Raw genomic sequence first — 24,103 nt, 5'->3', positions numbered from 1 at the left:
TTTGCAAACACCAACACCGATTCGCGAAGGTAGATATTCGTCATCTAGAATGAAAATAAATGAAACCATTAGCCATTCTGTTTACTCGCCAGCTGATTCAACTGGAATATCAAACAACAAATAGGTATGGAAATGTTTGCTGCGGTGATGCAACTGATAACTGTTATCGAAACGAGTTAAACTTCATGTTTTGATGGCGATCACATTTTACACAAAAGGTTTGGCACAATCTCAACACTATTCATTTACCCTCGATCGACTGTGATTGCTCGATGTGTTTAAAGATGATCGATTTTAATTCAGTACTATTTAACCGGATTACAATATCCCTTTGTCCTATACACATAATCAGTTTAAAAAAGTTGCTGTTAACCTCCGTTTACGTACGTTTCACCTCCGTTTGAATACGATTCATACTTTCGCATGATGACCACCTGGTACCATGTGGTACCCAACCAAGTACACCGATGTCTGATGTTGCGAATGGCGTGTAATTGTAAACAACTAGCCCCCGAGGATACAGAGCGCAGGAAATAGGTGGGGTTAGCGGTATGGGTAGAGTGTCGCTGTGAGACGGACGCAAGGTCGCACGAGACTTTGCAAGAATGATGGCGTCACAGCAGTATCACGCTATACTATTCGCTGTACAGGTGTGGGAGTACACAATGCTTCTTACTCACAGTACGCACTGACGAATCATCTATGGAGCTGAACAAACACCGATCGTACGATGTATCCGGCGTTAAAAAATAGAATGATTACTTCGACAATGACTCACAAAACTGCGTAGTACACTGGGTAAGCGTATTCTCCACATCGATCAGGTGATGACCACCGTTTGATCATTCATATTTTTTCTGGGTACTGCGCCTACGGGGCTGCATCTAAATTCGGCAGCGATTTTGCGGACGGCCGTTACGCTGCCTGCACTGCAAATGTACGGTGGTGTGCGTTTTGTCGAACTGATCGAAACCGGCAAGATCGTGCGATCGTTTCAAATGAGCAACCGGATTGGTGAGAGAAATAGAGAGAAGAAAACACTGAACACATCTCGTCATCAAACCCGAACTGTCGAGCTTTGGTGCGCCTGATCGGGAAAGTTTGTTTTGGTAGTGCTCTCCCTTCTGCGATCGGTAGCAACACATTGATCGTTGCGAAAAAAAAGAAACACTATATGAATGCAGCATTGGGTTTTGTCTGTGTTTTGCCGGCTTGCTACCGTTTCTATATAGGTGCTTTCAAGCTGACGCGCTTCCACGTCACCGACTGGTTCCGTGTGAGTTGGCGATACGAAGATATAAAGCGCCACGGTAGGTCAAGTACGCAACTCGTGGCCAGCGAATGGGGGAGCACTGGCTACGTCATGAATCGTACGATGTTAAAACACACCATGCGCCATAATCACGCGATCGTGTTTCATCGTCTGAAGTCCACGAAGCAGCGCTCGGTACAACGTGTCGGAGCGTGAGAACCTCAGGTGCCTCGTGGAGGCCTGGTCTACGGGGCAAAAACAAACATTCAAGGTGTATGCAATCAAGCAGTATTACAACGGTGTGTAGGTACCGAGAAATTGCCCGTAGGTCCTGCTGTTGATAAACAGTTCGGTTGGACGCTCCAAGCCTAACATAAGCAATCGAACCTCTCGAGGCGTTGCAGTTTCTCAACGAGCCATACGCTTAGGGTTGAGGTGGCCAATTTCTAGGGGAATTTGGATCCCCATCGGTAGTACAAGAACAACAAGCCATTAAAAAGAATACATCGTGTCGAGGCAGCCGCGATAAGATAGGCAGTCTTCCGATGTACCGGTATCTTTAACCGCTTCTGCAGGACCGTGTCGTTTACCGGTGCGACCACGTAATAGCACATGCGCAGTTTTTTTTTGGCTCTTATCTGTCAGAACATCGGATCGGAAAGTACGCATTAGAGCCGAATCGTTGTCACACAACTACCTTGCAAATGGTGCAATGGCAGGCTTAAGCCGCATCATTCCCACTTTACGTTGAGTAATTCGATCGAGTGGCTTTGCACAGGGTGACTTTGGGTTACCGGGGATCAGTGGAACTTCGGTGTGACAGTGCAGTTTAAGGATTAATTACTGGCGGGAAATGCTATTTTCGTCACAACTAGTCTAATGAGTCCATGATTTTTTCGTACACTTCTTAAAAATTCTTTACAGATGATGATCATCCGATGGATGTTAATGAATCGTAGCGGTGCGGGCGCTAATTATACAAGCTCCTAAAAAGAAAAACGATTCGTTAGAGGTTGTGGTGGAACACTAACTACTGATCAAAACTTACTTCGAATGGTAGAGACACAATCTGCGTAAACTGGCATCACGCCATGAATTTTTTGACGCAAATTATCCGTTTTACCATTAACGCTTCCTAAATGTGGAACATCCCATACTACAGATAAATGATGAACGCATGCGAAACGTCTGCCCATCGGCCTACGTTCCACTACGTCATCGTTTCGGTTTTTCAGGGTGAAACACCTGAGCCGACCGTTACCGAAAGAGAGCGAGACTATCGAATCGACTCTCTTTACCGGTAGCTCGGCCACTTTATGGGTGTGTTGGTGCAAGCTTTAAAAAACGACCGTTGGCGAAACTGCACGTTCATATAAAACACGTTGGTTTGGAATCGTTGGCGCATTATTCACCTGTCTGCCGCCCGTCTGCGTACGCCATAAGCCAAAAGCGTCGATGAAACTTTTCCGCCTGTTTTCCACTGTTTAGCAATTTCGAGAGCGTTCCACTTCACTGGTTTGAAGGTTGTGATTTCCGATATTGGTAAATACTAGCAAAGGCAAAGGAACTTGATTTCGAGTGACGCTAAATTTTGATCGGGTTGGCGTACGCTAGGGGATTTTGCGTGTGCCGCGTGTGTGCGTGTGTATGGGTGTGTGTTTGCAATTGTAGCTTTTGCTTAAAACAATACGGTGCGCCACAATTCTACAGTTGACGTGTGTTTAAAGCATCCTGTTCGCATAAGCTAAAATGTAAGTTTCGTTTAGTAACTGGTGCATTGGAAAAAGGGTTTGGAGCAGTGATAACCGTTAGTGAGTGATGCGTCTACATGGCCGGTTTGAGAGTATCCACCTGTCGCTACGGAATGAGTTCTTCCCGGGCGAGTACGCGATGAAGCTAATTTTACGCCCAATTAGCGTCTGTGTGTTTCTGGTCTGGTAGAGTGATCGACAAGGGGGCGTGCAATACCTTCAACGACTGTGTGCTTCAGCGATTTACACTACCCATTTTCGTTTGTACTGTTGAAAGGCGCATTTGTGGAATGGTAGTGACGTTGCCGACCTAAAATACAAACAGCCAATATTAAGGACTTTCTTTAGCGCATATAAAAAATCACAGAAAAAGTTACAAGAAAGAAGTTTACCTTACTAAAGCAATTGCTGTATTGTGTTCTCTTCTTCAGATTTCCCGGTGGTGTCCAGTTTGTGTGCGGCAGTGGTGTCCTTGTGAAAGCCCAACCATTCGTTTACTACTACAGCCAACAAAATGTCAAAAGTGAAAGTTTATAACACCCAGATGTACCTGGTGCGGCTAGAATCGGTACTAACTCCCGTCAAGCTGTGCGTGACCGTGCTGGCGTTTCTGCTGATGACAGTGACGGGAACGGTTCAGCCGGAAGCTAACAGCATCGTTCATCACCCATCACCACATCACCATCGGCACCATCTGCATCGGGGTGTGACGCAACAGGAGTATGATAACATCGGTGACGGCGGAGGCGGTAGTGATGGTGACCGAAAAATCATGCAGCATGGCAATTTTATACTCATCGATTACCTGAACGATGGCGAGCGGGAACGGCGCATCAGTTGGAATGGTGCAATCGGCAAGGAGACCAGTCTAGCCGATAATAGGTAAGTTATCGTAAATCGATTGCCTAAATTCTGACACCGAACTGCTTGTTCTGCTGAAGGCCAACCCCATGTGGAAATATTTAGGAAAGAACTCCAACTTCCGGACTACGCGTTCCAACTGACACCTTCCTACCGGCAGAAAAGATGAACATCCGGAAATCCCGGTCCTATATGCCCGATTGTACCGCACACGCAAGCACTTAACATGTCAAACCCTTCCTCTTTGCGCCACATTACGTGATGGACGGTTTTGAAGTGTCATTTTTGTCGATTATTACCTCGGAGATGGAGCATTTAATTGATGTCATCATCACCGGTCACCGCATCCATTCCCGACGGTGCGGATGGTCAGTAAGGCTCACCGGTGTGCAATTTGGAGCAAAGTTTTTCCAGCCCGGTACACTTCTGAACTGAACAAGTCTAGAGCGGCGTGTTGGGGCGGCCATAATTTGGTAACCAAAAGCCGGAGAGATTCCGGTTGTTAGTCTGCCTACTTGAGAAATGGAATGTCCTTCAGTTTAAACAGGCATCGAGCTTTCTGTCTCCCTCTGGTGTGGTTGGACAGTTTAAGGCTTTTTAGGAAATTAGCAAATCTTGCCTAATTGACCGGACTTGCCGAGACACCAGAACGGATCGGAATGGTGAGTGGGTGGACGCTGGAGAAACCCTATTGAAATAGGTGCAAATTGGTCCCGGGCAGCAGTGTATGAGTAGGTACCGCGTTATACCAGTATACAGTTTGCTCTCCTTGCTTGGGATTCGTGTCCAAACTTCAATGCCTTCGACTGACACTTCGGCGTAAGTAGAACGGAATCGATCGGGCTACCATGCCATCGTGCGGTCCGCATACATTTGAATGATAATCGCATATGTACCGGTGTGCCCGGTATTGTCAACAGTTCGGTTTTGGACACCTGCCTTGCTCGCCAATCACCAGGGGCGCGAGACACGAGCCAGCATGGAAATTTGATTCAGTCCGAAATTCGAACCGGTGGCGTGATTGGGTTCGTTCCGTTCTATGGTTCACACACGCTCAAAACAGGTTAGGCTGATAAGCAGCATAGGGAGCAGGGTCGTAAAGTTGTGGCTTTTGGATTGGTTCCGCGATGGTGTGATGTTTCTGCAAAAGAATAAGCAAAAGCGTATATATGTATTGAGCTTAGTAAAGATTCGAAGTATCGAGCATGTTTTAACGGTGCTGACTTGGCCAGTTTACCTTGACCGATGTGAATGAATGGAAGAATTCGAAGCATAAGTGGAAAAGAGGAGGAGTGTTCTAGAATTTGGTCGTTGTAACAGTGTATCTGGCTAGGGATGGATTACATGAGCGGCGCGATCATCGATACGATCCTTTGGCGGTAAGGTGATCGTATGACGAATCACCACTACAAATCAAGTTCCGTTCGGTTGCAGCGTGTGCAGCTACAATGATTCAAATTTGCTCTTCTCTTGACCTACAGTAGCAGGGTACGTGGCGTAGTCGGTATCGTGTGGGTTGATATCAAGCTTCGTCCAGGGATCGAATCTCGTCTATACCGTATCTAACGTTCTAGGCAATGATCAAGGCCCTTAGACTAATAGAGTTGCAGTTCTCAAGAGATATATAAATGTGATCGTTAGCAATAACAGTCTCTCAGAAAGGGAGGTAATGAACATGTTTTATCGCTTCCTTTAAAAACAGATTCCATTTATCAATGGATTGTGGCGCCCTCTATAATACCGGTTAGAGTCACAAGAAGAGAATCGTTTTGTACAAATCGAAAGATTCGCCAAAAATATAATACCCATCGCCTCGGGGGGAAACACCACCAAATTCTCTCTCGTGGGGCTGATACGCGAAGCTCTTTGAATTTAGGACTATTTTTAAATTGCCATCGTTCAGCTAAAATAGATCATACGATCGCGCATCCACGACGGCGCCGTATGTCGAGCTTGTGTAGTAAATCGCGTCTGTCTCACGCCACACCGATCCGCAAGACCGATTGCATAATTGCAGGTGCTGCCCGTGTGCAGGAACACAGGGAAGGGTGGAAGGTCAGGCGAAAATTTGCAATGTATCACAAGACGAGTTATTACAAAATGTCCGAACGCGCAAGGCACAGTACTACTGCGGTTGTCCATTGTTCCGAAACATTCGGCATTACTGCAGTGCGTGTGCGTGATCGTTGTGAAGATTTGTTTACAAGCGTTTCTTTTTTACAGTCCCCAAAATGTGTTCGGGGAAGACGGCTGACACGGCTCGTTTGTCGTTGGTGAGAGCCGGATCGGACCATTCCCGAAAAAACGAAAGGAACTCCGATACTGGCGCTAAAAATATCGAACGCGGGAATGGCGTTAGTGGCCAATGTAAATGTCATGCCTAATGATCGCGCTTGTTCAATTTCTCGATGTGGCGTGATGATCGCGGGTGTTTGGTGCGAAATTCTAGCTGAAGAGAAAGCGCACCCGACGCCTGATTGACGTTTGTCGCCTTTTCGGGACGTTAGATTCTTAATAAACTCAATTTAGACATATTGAGCCCGAAAAAACGCACCAACGCCGCCATTCTTGATTCAATCGATTTGCATTTGTTTGTGCAATTTGAAAGCCTTTGTGCAGCAAATGTCTCGTCAGTTGACCCGCTTTGATTGGCGGTAATCGAACGTTGTTACTGCTTGTCTAGGAATGTCTTAGAGCAGCACCCTTTAATCGAGCACTTTGGAGATGCCGCTGATGCACGCGATGAGTGGCTTAAGGTACAGGAAAGTACGACTACGGCTTGGATCACCTACCCTAGACCTTGACATTCGAACAATCAAACCTCATCGTTACGCAGATGGTGCCGCACTCGAGAATCAAGTGGGGACAGCATGGGTGTTGTTTCGGTGGGAAACGCCTGTGGACAAGTTTTATTGAACTGAACCGATAAAATCCATTCGTTAAATTGACCCGTTTGATTGGGTGGGTCTGGGGTAATCGGCGTGTATGTGGCCCGTTCTTAAGCAGCTCAATTAGTAACGGAAAGAAGACGGAGAAGTTCAAAAAATGGAGCTCCCCCCCGCCGTTGAAAGAGAAATTCATTAGAAGGAAAGAAGACACATGTCACCGGTGATGAGTTCTGGTTATTAGCATACCCACCTTGTGGACATCAAGTGGAACAACATGCTTGACCCGGTCCAATGCCATCGCTTCGTTGACTTCCGAGACAAACAGAGGGTAGTGGCATTGTTTGCTCGGAAACAACTTCCAGCAGCTTCAACAACAGGTTCACGAGTTAAACAAATCTCTTACCATCATATCATGCTCCTTTCGCTCGGTCTCGTTGCGTCTCTTCCCGCAACGCTCGAAGGCACTGTATGCGCTTTAGTCGCTATTTCGGCCCTTCGTTCGTTCCTCCTGTCTTTGATCCTTTTTCGGGCACAATTTCATGGCATTTTTTGTTCCAGTGCTGAAAGAGATCCAGCTGACAACGGCGATGATGAGGTTGCTGATGGTGGCTATTGTGTTGCCATGTGATTCTTCAGCGCAAAAGGGGACAATTAATATCACGACGACGGCGGCAACCACCCGAGTGGCATTCCTTCCAGTGCACATCAAGGGGAAGAGGATAATGAAAGCATTAAAAGCAATTTCCAGCCCAAACGAAGGGGTGGCATACATGTGTGCTGCCAGCACACTGGTGATAGAGGCACATTTTCAGCCCACTTTTGCTATTCTCCCACAACGGGGAAAACTTTTAGCGAAATGAACAGTAGCCGAATCGAGAATGCTATTGTGCGGATGTACAAACGGTTTGAAGGTAGCGCGTGGTACGTACATAATCTTTGTGCAGGCCTTAAATGCCATGCTGGCTCGTGTGAGGTGGAGGAGGTCCGGTGTGTCACCTTCAGTACCCTCCTACACTACAGCTCGCATGGGCCTGAACCGAGCGAATTTGTATCTTTTGTTTGCAATTTGATATGGCATCCGCCGCCGTGGACGAGTCCCTCGGCCGAATCGTTTCTCTATGAAGTTCGCTGGAAAAACTGCAAGCAGAGCATGGATGTACAAGATTAGGCAGATTTACACTTAATTTAATTCGCAATAATAATTGTCGCATGGGAATTCTCACCATTCGTCGGTGTATTTTGCTTTTGCTTTCCTGGATTAGCGTCGGATGCCGTTTCCATGTGGGTCTTCCTGGTTGGATGTTTCATTGCCATAGCTAAAGTGGTGTCAGTTTCAACGATAAAGAGATCCATCTGTACAAACACGCCGCTGCTACTGCTGCTGCGGGTATAAACCGCTAGAACGAAATGATAGAATAGTGCAACCAATAGGAAATGCTAGTTTTGCGAATGCTGAGCGCGAAATGTGAGCCAGAATTGGGCAAAGGAAACAACACAGACGTCCGCTTCCTAACGCGACGCTCGGAAGCCCGCTGTGGTAGTCCGCTGAACCTTTCAACCGCACACAGACATAAAGTAAGGCCGTCGAAAGTTAAGTCACGTCACGAAACGATCGTACGATGTTTTTCGGGGTACGCGTTGGCATCAAAAGAAAACAAGAGGGAAATGTGCAAAAGCGGCAAAGAAAACCTTCTTCGAGGTGTTTCTTTTCGTCTGTTCGTTGCTCCAAGGAGGAGACCGTCAGAAGGGGGTGGGGGCCGGCAGAGTATAGCGGTTCGCTTGGCGTTGGAATGTACTGTTGCTCAGTAGCAAGAGGATCGTATACGTGCAAAAGTAACAAAAAAAAAAAAGAGGAATACCACTTGAATGAAAGCACGCCGCGCTTAAGACAGAAGGAGGGACACTCTCTGCCAATTCGAACGCCTAATTATAGACCCGGCTCAATAGGCTACGAGGGGTCTCGCAGTTTTGGGACTGCAAAGAGAATTAAAACCAAAAAAAAACAAAACCATTCGCAGTGGATATTTTGGTTCGGCAAAAGAGCAGAAAGGAGTACTGGCCAAGCGTCGTGCATGGCGCTACGCATCGGCGAAAGTCCACCTAACGTCCAAGAAGTGTGTGAGACGGTAAACAATGTTTTTTTGGCGTTTGGGACGTGACGTGACTCAGATGTCCGGAAGGAAACGGGCCTTGGCAGAGACGCGGGAACTCACTACAGCTTCTCACGCGTCACGAACAAGCACGAGCCTAGTGGTTCGACACACTGCCTTGTGATTCAGTGCCATGCCCGTTGGCAAGTATTCAAACATACTAAAAAAGAGAAGAAAACATGACGAACATGTAGCTCCCGACCTTATAAAACCATGTGCGTCGTGTTACAGGCAGTCCGCTGGAAGTTGGAGAGTGTGAAGAAGTGGCATCATATTGTATCGGAGCAATATACGGCTTTGGAAATTTATGCTCACCGGTGGTTGGCTAGAAGGAAAAAAAGAACAAGTTCAGTTGATCAGATGTTTTGACAAGCGATTAAAGAGGTGTGACAACGTCACGTGCGCTTGAGGAACTTACAATTTATTGCTGTCAGGTTGGATGTAAACGTCCTGGGGGGAGTTCAGCACTAGTTCACACCCTGTTGACCTGTGCAATAATTTGATTAAAGGATGAGCTCCCAACGCAAGAAAGGTTTATTTGCATAACCTTTCGATGTGTAATTGAGATCTAATGTTGCTGAAATTGTTTATGAACTATTAGCGTCAGCTCGAATTTCCCAATAGCTTTACGGAGCGCGAACAGAGTTTGAAGATCCTAACGGTCAACTGGCGATTAGTGTATATTTCGTAGCTGTCTCTTCCAAACATGCCATCGTTTATCATTCAGACTAGGGCCAGAACTAATCTCGTACGTTCTGGACGAAGGTGTTGCAACAAACTCCCCGAAAGTTAGCATATTATCATGTTTGTGCTCTAAGGGCCATGTTCCACCTCCCGCCGAAACACTATTAACATCTCGATGCGATGTCACCAGTTGACACGTTCTGATACGTCGAACATATATAGCACACCTACAACAGACCGGCTTAAACCTCTCCAGATCCAGGGCTGTTTCGTCATTCGGTTCCAATTCGTATCTTAAGTCTCCCGACGGATCTGACGCACGATTAAGCCACGGATTATCCAATAAATTTGATCACTAAATTTTTATTAACTCTCGCCCAACCGTGCCGCGAATGAGGTGCTCGGTAAAACGATTACTTAATTTACGTCGGATATATCACGAGTGGTCTGAAATCTGGGGGTACAGGGGCAGCTAGAGCTAGAGGTTCTCTAGGTGCGTTTTTCTTATTTTTATATCTTCGCTACACTGTGCAGCTGCACGAAAAAGATAGAAACGATGGGTTTGTTCTTCACACCGAAGAACGTTGCACGGATCTGTATCGAAGATTGTTTGGAAATTCCGTTCATCGAACAGAAGGAGGAAATGTTTGTCCACGGTAGTTGTAGGATGCCTTCCCTATCCCCTTTACGGCTGTCCGCATCATTATCGAATGGGCGGTGTGTTGGGAAACAAGGTCTTCGCTTCGATCTTTACCGAAAAGAAAGGTAGCGTTCGCCTGACTTTAATTAATTGTCTCGTGACAGGCTCGTTTTCGTTTCTATCAAGCGGACCGTGTGCTGCACGGCCTGTTGTCTAAGGCTTCGAGCCAATATCAAGTTGATCGCACGGTTGTCACCCGTCAGGCTCTGAGAACGAACGGTGTCAGTTATTGTTTGAAAACAAATGAGAAGAAAAATCAGCGTCTCGCCGCTTCAAACACTTGAAGTTAACCGGCGTGGAAGCACGTTTTGCTGCTGCTACTTCTTTTCGAGCGGTTATTTTAAAAACGATCTGCACCGACAGACTTCATCCAGCCGGTGCATATCGCATCAAAATAAACGGAAACACTCGTAAAAGATGCAAGATGGCAATGCGTGCAGTGCTCCAATAGTGTGGCGCATACGACTTTCAGGCGCAGGACTGTTTATTTGGCTTAGGCATTCATCTAGCGATTTACTCAATCGATTATTATTGATTGCTTTTAGCGGAAATGCACAAGAGTACTGAAGACGGTCAACTTCTTTGAAGCGATCGTGATCGGGGCCCTTCTTCAAACGATCATACTAGATCGTAAATGTTAATAAACCTATTCGGCTCGAGTGAAGTTGTTTGGAATTAATTATTGTTTATGACATAGACACTTTAAAATAATATACTGAAATGGCCCAATCTTTCGAGATCGCATTCTTCACGTTAGGCATCCTCTTGATTGGAGAGCAATAAAATCAAATGTAATAGGATCTTATCAATATGTTCCGGACGGGCTGGTTTCAATTGTCAAGTGGTCTCTATCTTTCAGAGTATTATTCGTCAGCATTGCTGAAATATAACGCTTAAAAGAATTTTACTTCCACCGACAAAGGTATTTTGTATTCAACAGCGAACGACAGGAAGTCACAAGTTTTATGAATCATTTCCCGAAATAAACCGCAAAATTAAGGCAGGCAAAAAATACCAGCCATTTGTGGTCATACCTTTCATCCTCGGGTAGCTCCGTTGTACAGAGCAAAGCAACTTGATCTTCATAACGCGCCAGCTACGAGAAACAATTTCGCTGATATTGATTTGAAGCTGGAAAAAAGAAAACCGTTGGGTTGGGTTCCTTCGCAAGGAATTAGAAAAGCAAAAAAAAACCTTTACTATTTCTAGCTTAGACAAGCACAAATTTTGCGAGACCTTTCTACCTCGCGCGCATTCCGAAATCAACAAGCGGTTGGCTGTCTTGCAACCAACCCGCGCACGTTGCCCGTGAGCTGTTAAGTTTGTGTTGATTTTTTTTTTGCGTTGGCCCGCGGTTTTATTTCTGCAACCGTTGGCAGTATGCTTCTTAGCAGTGTTACCCCGCTTTGTTGCATGACGCGTGTGTGCCTTTTTCGACCAGCGCAACACCACGCTGAGTTCAAGGTAATTTAATGCGATTGCATACCCTGCTGTCTTTCGGCATTTGACCAAGGTTTACGGTACCGGAACGGTAGATTTTTGCGGGCGCTCGGGTTCAACATCCGAAATTCGCGACAACCGCAAGACGCCGGAAATCGTGTGCGAAAGACATGTGCATGACATCCTCCCACTGATGGTCCCATTTTCTTGTCGGACGTTTTTGGGGGAGCGAAAAAAAAAATACGAACGTTGGTGTTCCATCCAACCCGCAGAGTGAGCATCTAAAATGTAAAAAGGGACAACCTAATCGGATTTGCGTTAAGTTGTGTTGCAAAGGTACGTAGAATGGACGAAACGTTCCCGCATAGAAACCATCGTTCCCGTCTACAAAAGGTTCGTCCCATACTTTAAGTGCGGTATATTTTAGAATTCAAATAAACAATACGCTACTCTGGAAGCCAATGGAAATGGTTTGCCCAACTCTCGAACAGGGTTGAAGAAGTGTAAGAAATATTCTACACTCAAATTTGTGCTTCATGCGTAATCTTTCATTCAGACAGATGCTAGTTTATCTAAGCTACGAACGACATTAGTCAAAGGTTTCCCTAATCCTACAAAATCAGCCGTTCGATCAAGGTATTAGCCACACTTTAGAACGGATAAGAAAGGCTTCCATCAATAAATGATTGACCTTTTGAAGGCTAGCACGCCTTTCATTTTCCGCATGCTGGTAACTTTGAACCAACTGCCAGGTACCGTGACACACGCGGGGACCAAAACTGCCTGTATGCATTTTTGACGTTTGACGCAAGCGATCCAATTTGCTCAGCATACCAAATGCTTTCCGTGCTGAAATGGGTGAAGGATTTGCTACTTTTTTGCACACCTCTGTGAAACGGCCAAGCTACCAAACTGGACGCCACACGCTTCAGATGCGATGTGTAGCAATTGTCGTTTGGTTCGCTACGGTATGTACATCAAAGAGAGTACATAAATACAATAAAATGGTGAAGAAATCTTATTTCCAACCTGTGTCCGGGCAGGGTAAACGATGAAGATGTGGACCGCGGTCCATGTTTGACGATGGTTTGCTCAATATTTTCTACACCCCAAGTTGTTGTTACGCTCCAGCCCAGTTACTCGGGGGGGCCCGAGTTCGAATCCGATGGATGCGATTTACGAGATTTTGTAACCCCAAACTCAATCATACGATGGCGGCGTTTGTCTGTATTTTTGGTTTGGCCTCGTTGTTTGCTCGATCGTGCGGGTTTTTTTTTTCTTCGTTCATTTGACGGTTGTAAATTTTCATACTGTCAACACCGCGCGACTCCATGAAGAAACCCGACATGAAAAGAAGAATCGTAACCTACACCACGCGATAATAAAACACTCCACGGGCTGCTCTGGACGGGCGTCTCTCATCATGCTGGGAAAGGTTGCGTCTTTGAAAAGTGTTGTAAATTATTCTAAACCTTTCTTCCTCCTTTGCCCAGGTGAAGAATTCCATCGTGGGCTTTAATTGGATTCCGAGCCAATGCACCCATTCGTCCTGAGTAGATTGGATGACATAAACGATGCCCTAATGAGGTTTGTGCACACACGCATGATGTGCACCGGGTAGGGGAGGGAAAACGGGGTTGATCGATCCGAATTAATGATCTTCAGGCAGCGGAACATGGTTCCACCAATCGGACGTCCATCCCCGAAACACGAAATGTCTGTGCGATCGCTGATCTTTTTCTAGAAGAAAAAAAATAAAACAATAACATTACTGATCAAGGCCAGCCAGGGTTAAAGTAGGTCACCGTGGGCAGCACGTACATGTTGATCGTGTCTTTATCAGCATTTATGGGATGAGATTCTAGTTAGTTCTAGATTTGGCTTTTGCTACGCTCCTCGTTCGTTCGTGCAAATTTAAATTCATTTCTAGTATGGTCCTGTATTATTGCGCTTGTGATTATGAAGCGTGCGAGGTTATCAAAGGTCTCTGTACAAAAATTTCCATACTGTCTGTAAATAACGAAACAAAACAACACATCAAGCAGTCAAACTAATGTTACATTTTTTTTGTTCGTTTCTTCCGTCAGTTCCAACAAAACGTTGAGTCTCTGGCAAATGGTCTTCGGCAAGTACCTGATACAGATTATCTTCAACAGCGATGGACAAATGATGGACTGCGAGTACGTCCGGCAGCGTGGTATGGTGCATCAGTTTCGGACACGGTTCTATAAGGATTTCTTCCAAGCATCGGCACGTAACTTCACTTCACCGTTTAACGGTTTGGCCGGCAGTACGAGACACCGTTCGCTGGTGTCCGATCATGACTTCGAGCAGTACATCGAGCATGATATCGTTACGCCCGAGATGGAGGAGCTGCAGTACAATGTGTACGAGTTCCCGGCAGGCGTTCCGGATACGCACCAAACCATCGATGCGTTCGGCATGCGCAATCTGACGTACATTCCGCTTCATGCCCAGTCAGATATCCCGGCAGATTTGCTGGAACTGTTAAACTTTCGCGAACTAAAGCAGCGCTGTAATGTGCGGCACATGCAGCTAAAAGAAATTGCCCAAGGTTTGCAGAGTTCCGATCCCGAACATCAGCGGATAGCAAACGAGAATTTGCAAAGGTAATTATTGACGTTAGAGAAAAAAAAAAACAGTTCACTCCTTTTTCCTCCACTGGGTTCCCTTTCCCTCCACGACTAACAAAGCACCCCAAAACCCAAATCCCATTTGTTTCACGGGAACCTCACCTAGAAACCTTCACGTACATCACACCACCGGTAGCACGGATATCGTTCCCATTCTAGCATGCACATACAAACGCACCTTCGTTTTGCCAAGACCTCACTGCCACACCACGTATTATGACAAGGGCATCCACATTCCATTAGTCTTTCCTCCGTATTTCTGCAACGTCCAATTTTGGAAGTTTGGAATCAATGCCATGCGAAAGTAGGGCGGTCAAAATTAAGATACATCATCCTAGTTCGCTGCCTGTCGATCGTTTAAGTCACCCTTGAACGCATGCCATCTAACCTCACGCCACGCGCGCCTGCTGGTCTGCTTCCGTTCTGTTGGTAATTTTACTAACCCCCAAACCGTTCGCGAATTCAAGTGTGAGCGGGAGCTCCCGATACATTCGCGAAACATTGTAGTGTCCACTCTCGTGAGCGAGAAGACAAGATGCGAACCACCGTGCAGGTACGAACAGGTCAGCCAGTTCATCTTTAACCGGAAGTGTACGACGGAACAAGTTCGTGTATCTTTTTACGAACCCACCGAAGGGAAGTAAAGCGGCAACATTTCACTTTCCGTTGCACGCTTCGGGGCTGTTCTGTTGCACGGGTGTGTCGTGTGTTGCAGCGACGCAAAGGAAAGCATCCGTACCGTTTCACCATAAATCACCGGTTCAAGCCGTCTATTTTGAATCGGCGGATGATGCGCAATGTGCTGGGAGGAAGCTGGGGTTTATTTACATCCCTTCCCTCGCGGACGGAATTTGGTTCGCATCTGTAAACGAAGAAGGGAAGAAAATTAGATACACAACAACTCCCGGATGATGATGAACGATGGTGACGAAAGCTCGTCAGGTGGTTTTTGTTTTGGGCCGGTGGACGGACTTGCTCAACCCACCTGAGGCACGATTAATCATCGATCGTGGCAACATGTTAGTAAGGTTTAACGGTGTCCGCTAGTTCCTTATCAGATAAAAAGCATCGGAAAGTATTTTTCCTCTTCCGGTGCAATCACTCAGTAGCGGCGTAATATTGTGTTGCATAAATTTTTCGATAGGAATGATTATCATTGTTTGTTTTTGTTTCCTTATAAATGTTTTGTTAAGTCAAAATGCTTCAAAAATTTTAATATTCTAGTAACATTTTTTTCTATCTTGTAACAATAGACTATTAAACTAATTAATAGTGCTTTGATTGAAGTTAAACAACTCTAAATAAGGTTTAAATTTATATTAACTTATTGAAAGTAATGAAAAGAGCTCATTAAATAGGCAATAATGACATCAAGCCTTTTTAATATGACAAAATAAGTAGTTGATTATACAGAATGATAATATAAGCATGTTATAAAGTCAAAAAAGTTTAACACACAAAATAAAAATACACAGAAATAAGTAAATAAAATAAAAAAAAAATTTAAACAATCGAAAAAGAAAATCAGATCTAATACACTCTAATCTGCATAACTACATGCATTACTAATAGATATGCACTAAAACTCTGCACCTATTACGCCTCTACGCTTGTACTAACACACCCGCACCTTAACCGTACTCACTCTCTCTCTCTCTCTCTATTTGCACGTCTTTCTTGCAACTCGTATTATCATGTTCAGTTCAAAAGGTGATTGGGTTTGCTTACCCTTCCTTCAAACTCTTTATATTGCGTAACCATTGTTTTGTGGTCAAGTTAATTAACTTTCATATTTTTCGTTTTCGTTTTTCTTCTCTCTACGATGATTTTCAATTCCTTTGCGACTGTGTTTCAATCGCACTATTTCACTCGACACACACTGGTGGGCTGTTGTGGTACCGACCAAACATGGCGCAAATATGAAAATGTTATACTCCATTTATACATTTTCCGCCCGGTTTTCCCGCCGCACAGGCACAAGCGTGCCGTTTCCGACTGGTTCCTGTCGCCAAATACGAAATGGTGCGGCAAAGGACATTCGGCCTCCGTGTATCACCAGCTAGGAGGCGCATCGCGGGCAGATATGTGCTGTCGAAAGCACGACCACTGCAAGGTTATGATACCGGCCATGGGCACCATGTGGGAGCTGTTCAATTTTCGGCCCTTCACGATTAGCCATTGTAGCTGCGATACGAGGTTAGTTTGGGCACACCAGGTGACGGGGATGGGGTGTGGATGGCTTGCTTCATCGATCACATTACGGGATCGAGAACGGCCAAAAGCCGTCAAGGATATTAGGTAGCGAAAGAGAGATAGAGAAACAAGAGACTGACTTTTTAGGTACATCCACGTAACACTACCGCGCGTTCTGGCAAAGTAAGGTGCATCAACAACTGAATTCCAACCGAGCGTTATCCAGCTTCCTTCCAGCGCAAGTGTTCAGAATCAGAATGGCGTCAGGTAAGCTTAAGGCATTGGACAAGTGTGGTGGTGATGGTCTTAAAGGTTGCGGTACTGTTGCTATAACGAGAATCGAATCATTATGTGAGCATTACCTAAGGCAGGATTCGATCGAAAGGACGATATCCTTGAAATGATGTTATGCGACATGGTGCATTATTTACCTGCTACTTCAATCGTCCTTCCTGGTATTATCCTTCCTGTTTCCTTCAAACCATGCATGAGTTCCTGAGCTGAATGCTTCCAGATGAGCTACGAGAACGGTCACAACGTTCTGCCGCCTTCTGGAGCTTCCTTTCAATCAACACCTCATTACTGTCCCACTTTATCTTGGAACAGTGCCTAATAAATGCCTATCAAATATTCAAACATTTTTTTTCACCATTCCACACCAAACGTCGCCACTGCACACCGCAGACAGAGACGGGACCTGTCCAGTATGATGCGCGTTCCGGGCACGAAATGGTGCGGTAAGGGCTGGAGTGCCCGCAACTACGTCGAAATGGGCGGTTACTCGAAGGCCGATCGATGTTGCCGCCAACACGACCTATCCTGCCCGTTCTGGATACTGGGGTTCGAGACGAAGTACAACCTGTTCAACTGGCGCGTCAACACACTGATGCACTGCGGATGCGACGAGAGGTAACTGCACGAACCGGGGTAGATCTTATCCCGATCGTGTTATTATGTGCCATTATTTTACTGCCTTCGTAACCTTCTGCGTGCAAGTCATTGGTGAACGATGTTAATATTGCACCAAGTGGGCAATTTTTCAGAATTAAACATAACCTCCTGATGCGTACAGGCGGGCCCCAATCGATGCACGGAGCTTCTGCTCGGTGGTTCCTGTCGGTGCTGCTTCGGAGGCTGCAATGCTGTAGGTGAAAAAAAGTGAAACATAATGATTAATAGCCTTTCTCCAGCGCTCACACGGCAATTGAAGTCTTTCGTTACTCGGGAGGTCGGCGGTTCCTTGCTCTCTGGGACGAGATTCATTTCATGATCGAAATTGATTATAATGAATGATGCTGTCGATTTTTACAAATCGTTGCAACCGTTCGCGTCGAGCGATCCTCGTGTTGATTCGATGATTGAGATCGGGGTGTGTTCGGTAGGACGTTGGTAGAAGTTTATTAAATTGAAACATCTCCCTGAACCGTCCTTCGCACGGTACTCAGTTAGCTCTGGTTTCGATTACTCCCATGCCGCCTGATTGATCTGGAGCATTTGAAGGAATGCCACCGAATGTGGCCATATGTCGGGCACGGTTAAAAGTGGTGAGAATTTCCTTTCCCACCCAAACAACACCGGCGCTTTTGGGACCCTTGTCTCCATTGATGTTGATGAGATATTAACGTGGTCGATACCGTGGTTGGAATATCTTGAGATCTTTGATAGGGCTATTACCTTCGTCACGCCCTAATGGATTTGATCATACATTCGACAGCTTAGGCAGTTGAGAGAGAGTGAAATTCGGAGACTTCAATTAAATGGTGTGATTATCAGCTTGATCCATACACGGGGAAACGTTGGTCATGGTAAAAGGAATGTAAAGCGATTCCATCAACGATGTAATAATGTTACATTATTCGTTAAAAAATCGTAACCAATCACAGCGCATGGCTGTAAATGACGGAACAGTAGGCCTACTTTAGCATCAAAGAATCGTGCTCTCCCCATCAGCCGCCCTTTCGGGAAGGAAAATCTGATACTCTGAATTGCTCATTAATGTCAGCTTTTGGTCAATTAGTACACCAGTTTTTCGTCAGGGGCTCGCCTCTCGTAATGTCCTAATCGTTTCCCTAATGCTAAGCGAATCTTGTGAGTTTGAGGGGTTATACACGACTAGTTTACCATTGCTGCCGTAAGAATTTTGCCATTCCTTTTCAGGAATCGGACATCTAAGACAATGAATTGGGTCAATATGTTACATTGAGTAAGGCTTAGCAAGATTGACACAGTTTCACACGTATTTGTTTGCTCGATAGCAGTTAGAAGAGTCTCGATTCCGGTAAGAGAGGTGAATAAAAATGGCCACCGGAATTCTACAACACGTTGCCTTAACTATGTACCTGGAAACGCTGGAAACGTTCCCTTTTCCTAATTCATTTTTCAAACAATCTGATGCCTAAATGCTACAATTGGTTTCCTTTTTATGAACTCTCCCTGCTAAACCAACCTGAACTGTGGCATTCTGACGGGTGTTTGTTTAGGGTACCGTAACCTCCAAAAGGGCAGAGCCGCTCGTGGAAAAAGGACTTTCCAGATCCCGTTTTTAATGATGCGTGCCCTTTCGTTCACACCCGAAAAACGACCGTCACCCGTCGGGAGAAAAATAAATGGACAAAAAAGAATGACCACGTTCTTGGGGTAAGGCACCACCGGCTACAGCATTATGCTGACGCAAAGATCCTAGTTATTCTTTGCCCCCCTGCCGTTTGAAGGCGCCATTTGCTGGCAAGGTCTCGCTCTCAACACAGAAATGGGATTCTTTTGATTGTAGAGTGGGGTATGTATCGAGAATTGATTGACTAAATAGAATAACAAGAAACTCTTGGCCACAAACCAAGTAGGTGGCAACTTGCATCGTTCGGTAGATGTTTCTCTTTTCTATGTATTGCCCAGCAGGATATGCGCGATGCGTTCCGGGGAACTGTTGCGGCTTGTCATAAGTTTCGTTCGCTTTCAGCAAGTCCGCGTTAAACACGTTGGCAGATGAGTGATGGAATGGTTAAATTGTGAAAATGCTTTACACTAGGCAAATGAGATGTTATCCATCGTACGTTGATAAATTATGAGAGGAACGTCCAGATGAGAACTACGGAAACTTCAGAGAAAATCTTTTTAATGAAGTTGTCCATAGGTAATTTACTTTCTGTAATGGTGGTTTTGATATATATTTCTCACAAACAAAAGTCGATGTGTGGAGTAATCTTAAAGTTAAACCATGTCTACGAAACACGGAGCAGATGGTTAAGAAAGTTGAGGCTATCAATTTGCCGATAACATGACGCGGGGCTCACACAAAATGTGGGTTACTATTACGGGTAATTTTTCATGCCAGAGAGCCCATTACCATTACAGGATGGAAGGAAAACACACAGATTATTAATTTTGGGACCAATCAATTCATGAGCACTTGGAGCGCTGGATTCTTCGGTTCGGTTTGGAGATTCGATTAAGAATCGTTGTAGGATGCTTGAAGACACATCTTATTCTTTAGTGTTTGACTCTTCCCTATGACCGCGTGTTTCGTTGTGGTTCAATCATTAGCTAAGCAGGAAGAAAAAGAGTTATTCCTGTAATGAAACAATTGTGTGCCAGGCAAAGGCAAGATGCATCTAGCAATATGATATCTGGTTGGGGTAGAAATGAATGAAAGTAACAATGTCATTGGACGCTGGAATTCGGAACCGATTTGTTCTATCGGACGTGCTAGTGGACAACCTAGCGCACAGGAACTCTCCATGGCTAGCGGTCCCATCCTGGCCAGATGAAGATTTTTATCAGCAAGACGTACAAATTGATCAAGCACGGGAATTAATTGTCGTGATCGTATCGGGTTTGTTTGACTGAAAGGTATCAAGTATAATCTGCCGCACTGAAAGACGACCGAGGGGACGAATTGATTTCTTTAGTGTGTGCGTGTATCAATCATCTCTTAAGAATGTCTTGCCTATTCCGGTTAGGATACAAAAAAAAAACACCAACGTATGAAGTTGCGCAGTTGTCCGGCAGAAATTTTGAATCTTCACACTAGCAATCTCCAGGGTACACGCGCTCGTATTTACCATTGTGTCTGCAATTTATGGTTTCGCATAAATACGGTGGTAGCACCTTTCAGGAACCCGACCCTTGTGCGATTCGTTACAGTAAGGGGAAAAGAACTTCCGCTAGGCCTAGAATAAACGACCGCCGTGCGTGCGTGCCCGGGGTGCGAACGCAAAGGAAGCGTGCAAGAAAGTGATACCACTCGAGCGGACACTCGAGAGCAGTTAAGATGTACCTCCTCTTCCGATTCGCCTAGACGTCCCACTTCCTCGGGGGTTATTCTTTCGCTTGCATGGACTTATATTCCGTTTTGTTTGCTACTGTTTCCGGTAATTTGCCATATTGGCAACGACCACCACATATCCCGGGAGTGTTACAACAGGCATAGCTAGTGTTCGTGGCGCATCGGCTACTCGCAAAGGGCTGAAAAGTGGACATCTGTCATTGATTTCCGAACCAATCGCTCCCTCTTGACTGACCCGCTTTAGTTCTGGCGGTTCGGGTCGAAGTTCGTACTTCAAATTGGAGCAGAGATCGCTTTCTCAAGCACCGAAACACACGTGAAGGGTAACCGTCGATAGCAGCTGGTCCGGAGGAGGGTCCCCTTGCGGTCGCGCTAGATCATAGATAAATTTGTCATATTCTATTAGGAGTGCGTACCGAGCAATGGGTGTATTCCTATTTTTCTCTCTTTTCGGTGCGTTTGATTGATTAAGGTTCGGTGCTTTGGGAACGTACGATCGAAATTTTCAAATTGAAAACCCCTTGAAATGCTACGATAGATAAGACGAACAACGACAGGCTGAACTGTTTGAAAATGCGACGCCCAACAAAGGTTTCACGTAGTCGAGAAAGCGCATTTAAATACAACAACCATAAGTTTATAGAATGACATAAAATATGATGAACCGGCAAAATCAATTATAAAATCGTTGCAGCACGGTATGGGTATAAGAAAATTGTGCCATCGTAACGGAGCCAACAATGACGACGCATTCAAGTGGCAATAACAAATGGTCTTGTCGGAAGATAGTACACAACGGGTGTAGCTTTCTTGCGAAAGACAACCGTGTTAAAGTGCCCTGGCCGGTACGACTGATAAAACATAAACACAGCATTGCCTTCAGAGAGCACACAGGCAAGCAGCTAGCAAATCATTACCAGTTAAATACAGCACTGTTTTGTGTTTTAAAACCCCATTCAATCAACAGCACGCTTATCCACTCACTTCATTTCAAGTGTCGCTAAATGGTCTCATCATGATTCCGTGGGTTTCGCTCTATAAACGGTGTGTGCTTTTCAATTTCTTCGTTAGATCTTAATTAAAATCACAAACTTCTCGCCCGGTGCAGGTATTGCAATGTGGCATTTGTTTCTGGAGGCGTTTTAGTAGCATTTGTTTCGAAACATTACCAGTGGGAATGTTGTTCGGGGAGTTTCCTTTCCCGGCATTCAGACGCCATAGGAACACAGTTGAAAACTGGAAGAATTTGTCGTCTTTTTGTAATGCAAAGGAAAGAAAAAAACACTGAAAAAAGGATGCTCCTGCTGTCGGGCGAGCAACTGAAACAAGTTGGAGTTCCTTTTTAAACCCATGTAACAGGGAGGTTTCTTACCCTGCTGGTTCATCCTTTTTCGCACCTGTACAACGGTAGCAGGACCAGTTAAATGGTGCATCCTACCGTACGTGGTGCACACGAGAGGTGAATCAAAGACGACATTCGCTTTTTAGCCTGTTCAGTTGAGCTGTCTTTCTGCCATAAAAATGTCAACTGCAGACCCTTCAGGTAACCCCTTTAGGGTTGTTTGTCACTTTGTCACCAGCACAGTCTTTCAGCAACGAGAGTGGTCAAATTGAGTTACGACATCCGCTGGCAGCACTATTCTCGTTTTGACGATATCATTTTAACCTAAAAAGAGTAAGAAAAAAACCAATGAGTGGAACAGTTACGCGAGGTGGTTTTATATAAGATGATGTACACTTACCAACCCACCAACACCATTTGCCGATCTGGGGACATTCGTTAATGCCGGTTAATGACGGTCACAGGACACACGCGCTATGCTCTCCTAATTGCTTCGGTTTCGATTGCAGTAATTTCCGAATATTCGCGATTTCGCAGCCCTTCGCCAGGAGTTTAGTCGTAATTTTTGTTCCCTTTTGCTATGTCCAGCCTTCAATCCCAGCGTGGATTCCGCCCGAATGGCGAATGGCGCACCACAATTCTATGAGTGTTAATGGCAGTTTTATGCGTTCGGCTGGCCTGTGATGGCGATTATTTCGTTGGAATCGTAAAATCGCATTGCGCATTGTCGTCGAACGCCGTGCACACTCTGCCGGATGGTGGTGCTGATTTAGTTGCGAACTTTGATCGCCCGTCCTTGATGATGTTTTTGCAGCAAGGACCCAGGTGTAAAGTTTCCAGATTTTTTTCTGTATTTTCAAACGGTTCAAAACGATGTCCCATAAAGTTGAAGATTTATTTATTGTTCTCGCAATTGTTCGATTGTGTGATTTCCCACAGCTTGACGAATTTCTTCCAGACTTTTCCCATCTTTTCATAATAGATTTGCAACGCAAAACCCCATTTTCAATAACGGCAACGAGATAAAAGTAAAACGAGAATCACTTAACGTAAAAACCATTCAGCTTCGAATTCGTCTCAGTAACTCCCATCGATAACTATCTCGATGGTAATCCGTTTAAGAAATTAGATTCTGTCAAAGCTGGTGATCATCTCTTTGTGTAGTTATGGAGGTGCGTAGAAGAAAGAAAACGTCACATCAGAGATCATCGACACTTTCCAATAAAATAATACAGAACACAGATTCTAATCTTTATTGCTTCTGTCACCGTGTTCCATTTTGGGAACGGCAATCGCTCAAAATCGTCCTAAAGATCTACAACAGCGAAAAAAAAAACCCCCGCACAGAAGACATCAGTTTACATTCCAAAGGGACGATGGCGATGTACGGAACCATGAACCATGTCCAAGCCATGGGCCAGCGTAGAGAGATATGTCAAACATGTGCAATAAAGTGATTAGATTTTTATGGGACAAGTGTTCAATTCCACAGCGGAGCAAGAGGATTACGGATACATCTCCGAAAGAGTCTTTTCTTGCTTCTTTTAGGTTGTCTTTTTAATTAGCTTTTTGTTTCTATCCCCAGATTGCAGATAATAGTTTCTCTTACATCTCTCTTGTTTTCTCTCGCTCTCTTTCTCCTGTTTTGTCATTTATTTCATAATGATGGCTGTAATTAATAATATTTTTCGCTTACCTTTTATCTGTCCACAGATTTCGTACCTGTCTCAAAATGGCCGACTCCAGTGATGCCAATCTGGTCGGCAAGCTGTTCTTCAACATTGTCCAGATGAAATGTTTCGTGCTGAAGCCAGAAACGGTGTGCGTGAAACGGACCTGGTGGAACAAATGCGAAAAGAAGATCCGCCGGAAACGGGCACATCTGCGGGACAATAGAAAGTTTTAG

The 24,103-nt window shown here is 45.1% G+C and overlaps 1 protein-coding gene across 1 annotated transcript; it reads left to right on the top strand.

The window, feature by feature from the left end:
* The first annotated feature begins 3,517 nt into the window (after positions 1 to 3,517).
* LOC128719609 (uncharacterized) lies at positions 3,518 to 24,103 on the top strand. The gene is made up of 4 exons (XM_053813235.1): positions 3,518 to 3,885; positions 13,814 to 14,356; positions 17,258 to 17,482; positions 23,911 to 24,103. The coding sequence occupies exons 1-4, from the start codon at positions 3,518 to 3,520 to the stop codon at positions 24,101 to 24,103; spliced, it is 1,329 nt and encodes a 442-aa protein (XP_053669210.1).

Source organism: Anopheles marshallii, chromosome 2 (assembly GCF_943734725.1).
Source record: "Anopheles marshallii chromosome 2, idAnoMarsDA_429_01, whole genome shotgun sequence".
Taxonomy (NCBI): domain Eukaryota; kingdom Metazoa; phylum Arthropoda; class Insecta; order Diptera; family Culicidae; genus Anopheles; species Anopheles marshallii.
The sequence above is the reverse complement of the archived record's forward strand: the minus strand, read 5'-3'. Positions and strand labels throughout refer to the sequence as shown.

Coding starts and splice junctions, on each gene's coding strand:
- LOC128719609 (XM_053813235.1), top strand. CDS start 3,518: ATGTCAAAAGTGAAAGTTTATAACACCCAGATGTACCTGGTGCGGCTA. Junction 3,886..13,813: donor ACCAGTCTAGCCGATAATAG/GTAAGTTATCGT, acceptor TTCTTCCGTCAG/TTCCAACAAAACGTTGAGTC. Junction 14,357..17,257: donor GCAAACGAGAATTTGCAAAG/GTAATTATTGAC, acceptor TGCACACCGCAG/ACAGAGACGGGACCTGTCCA.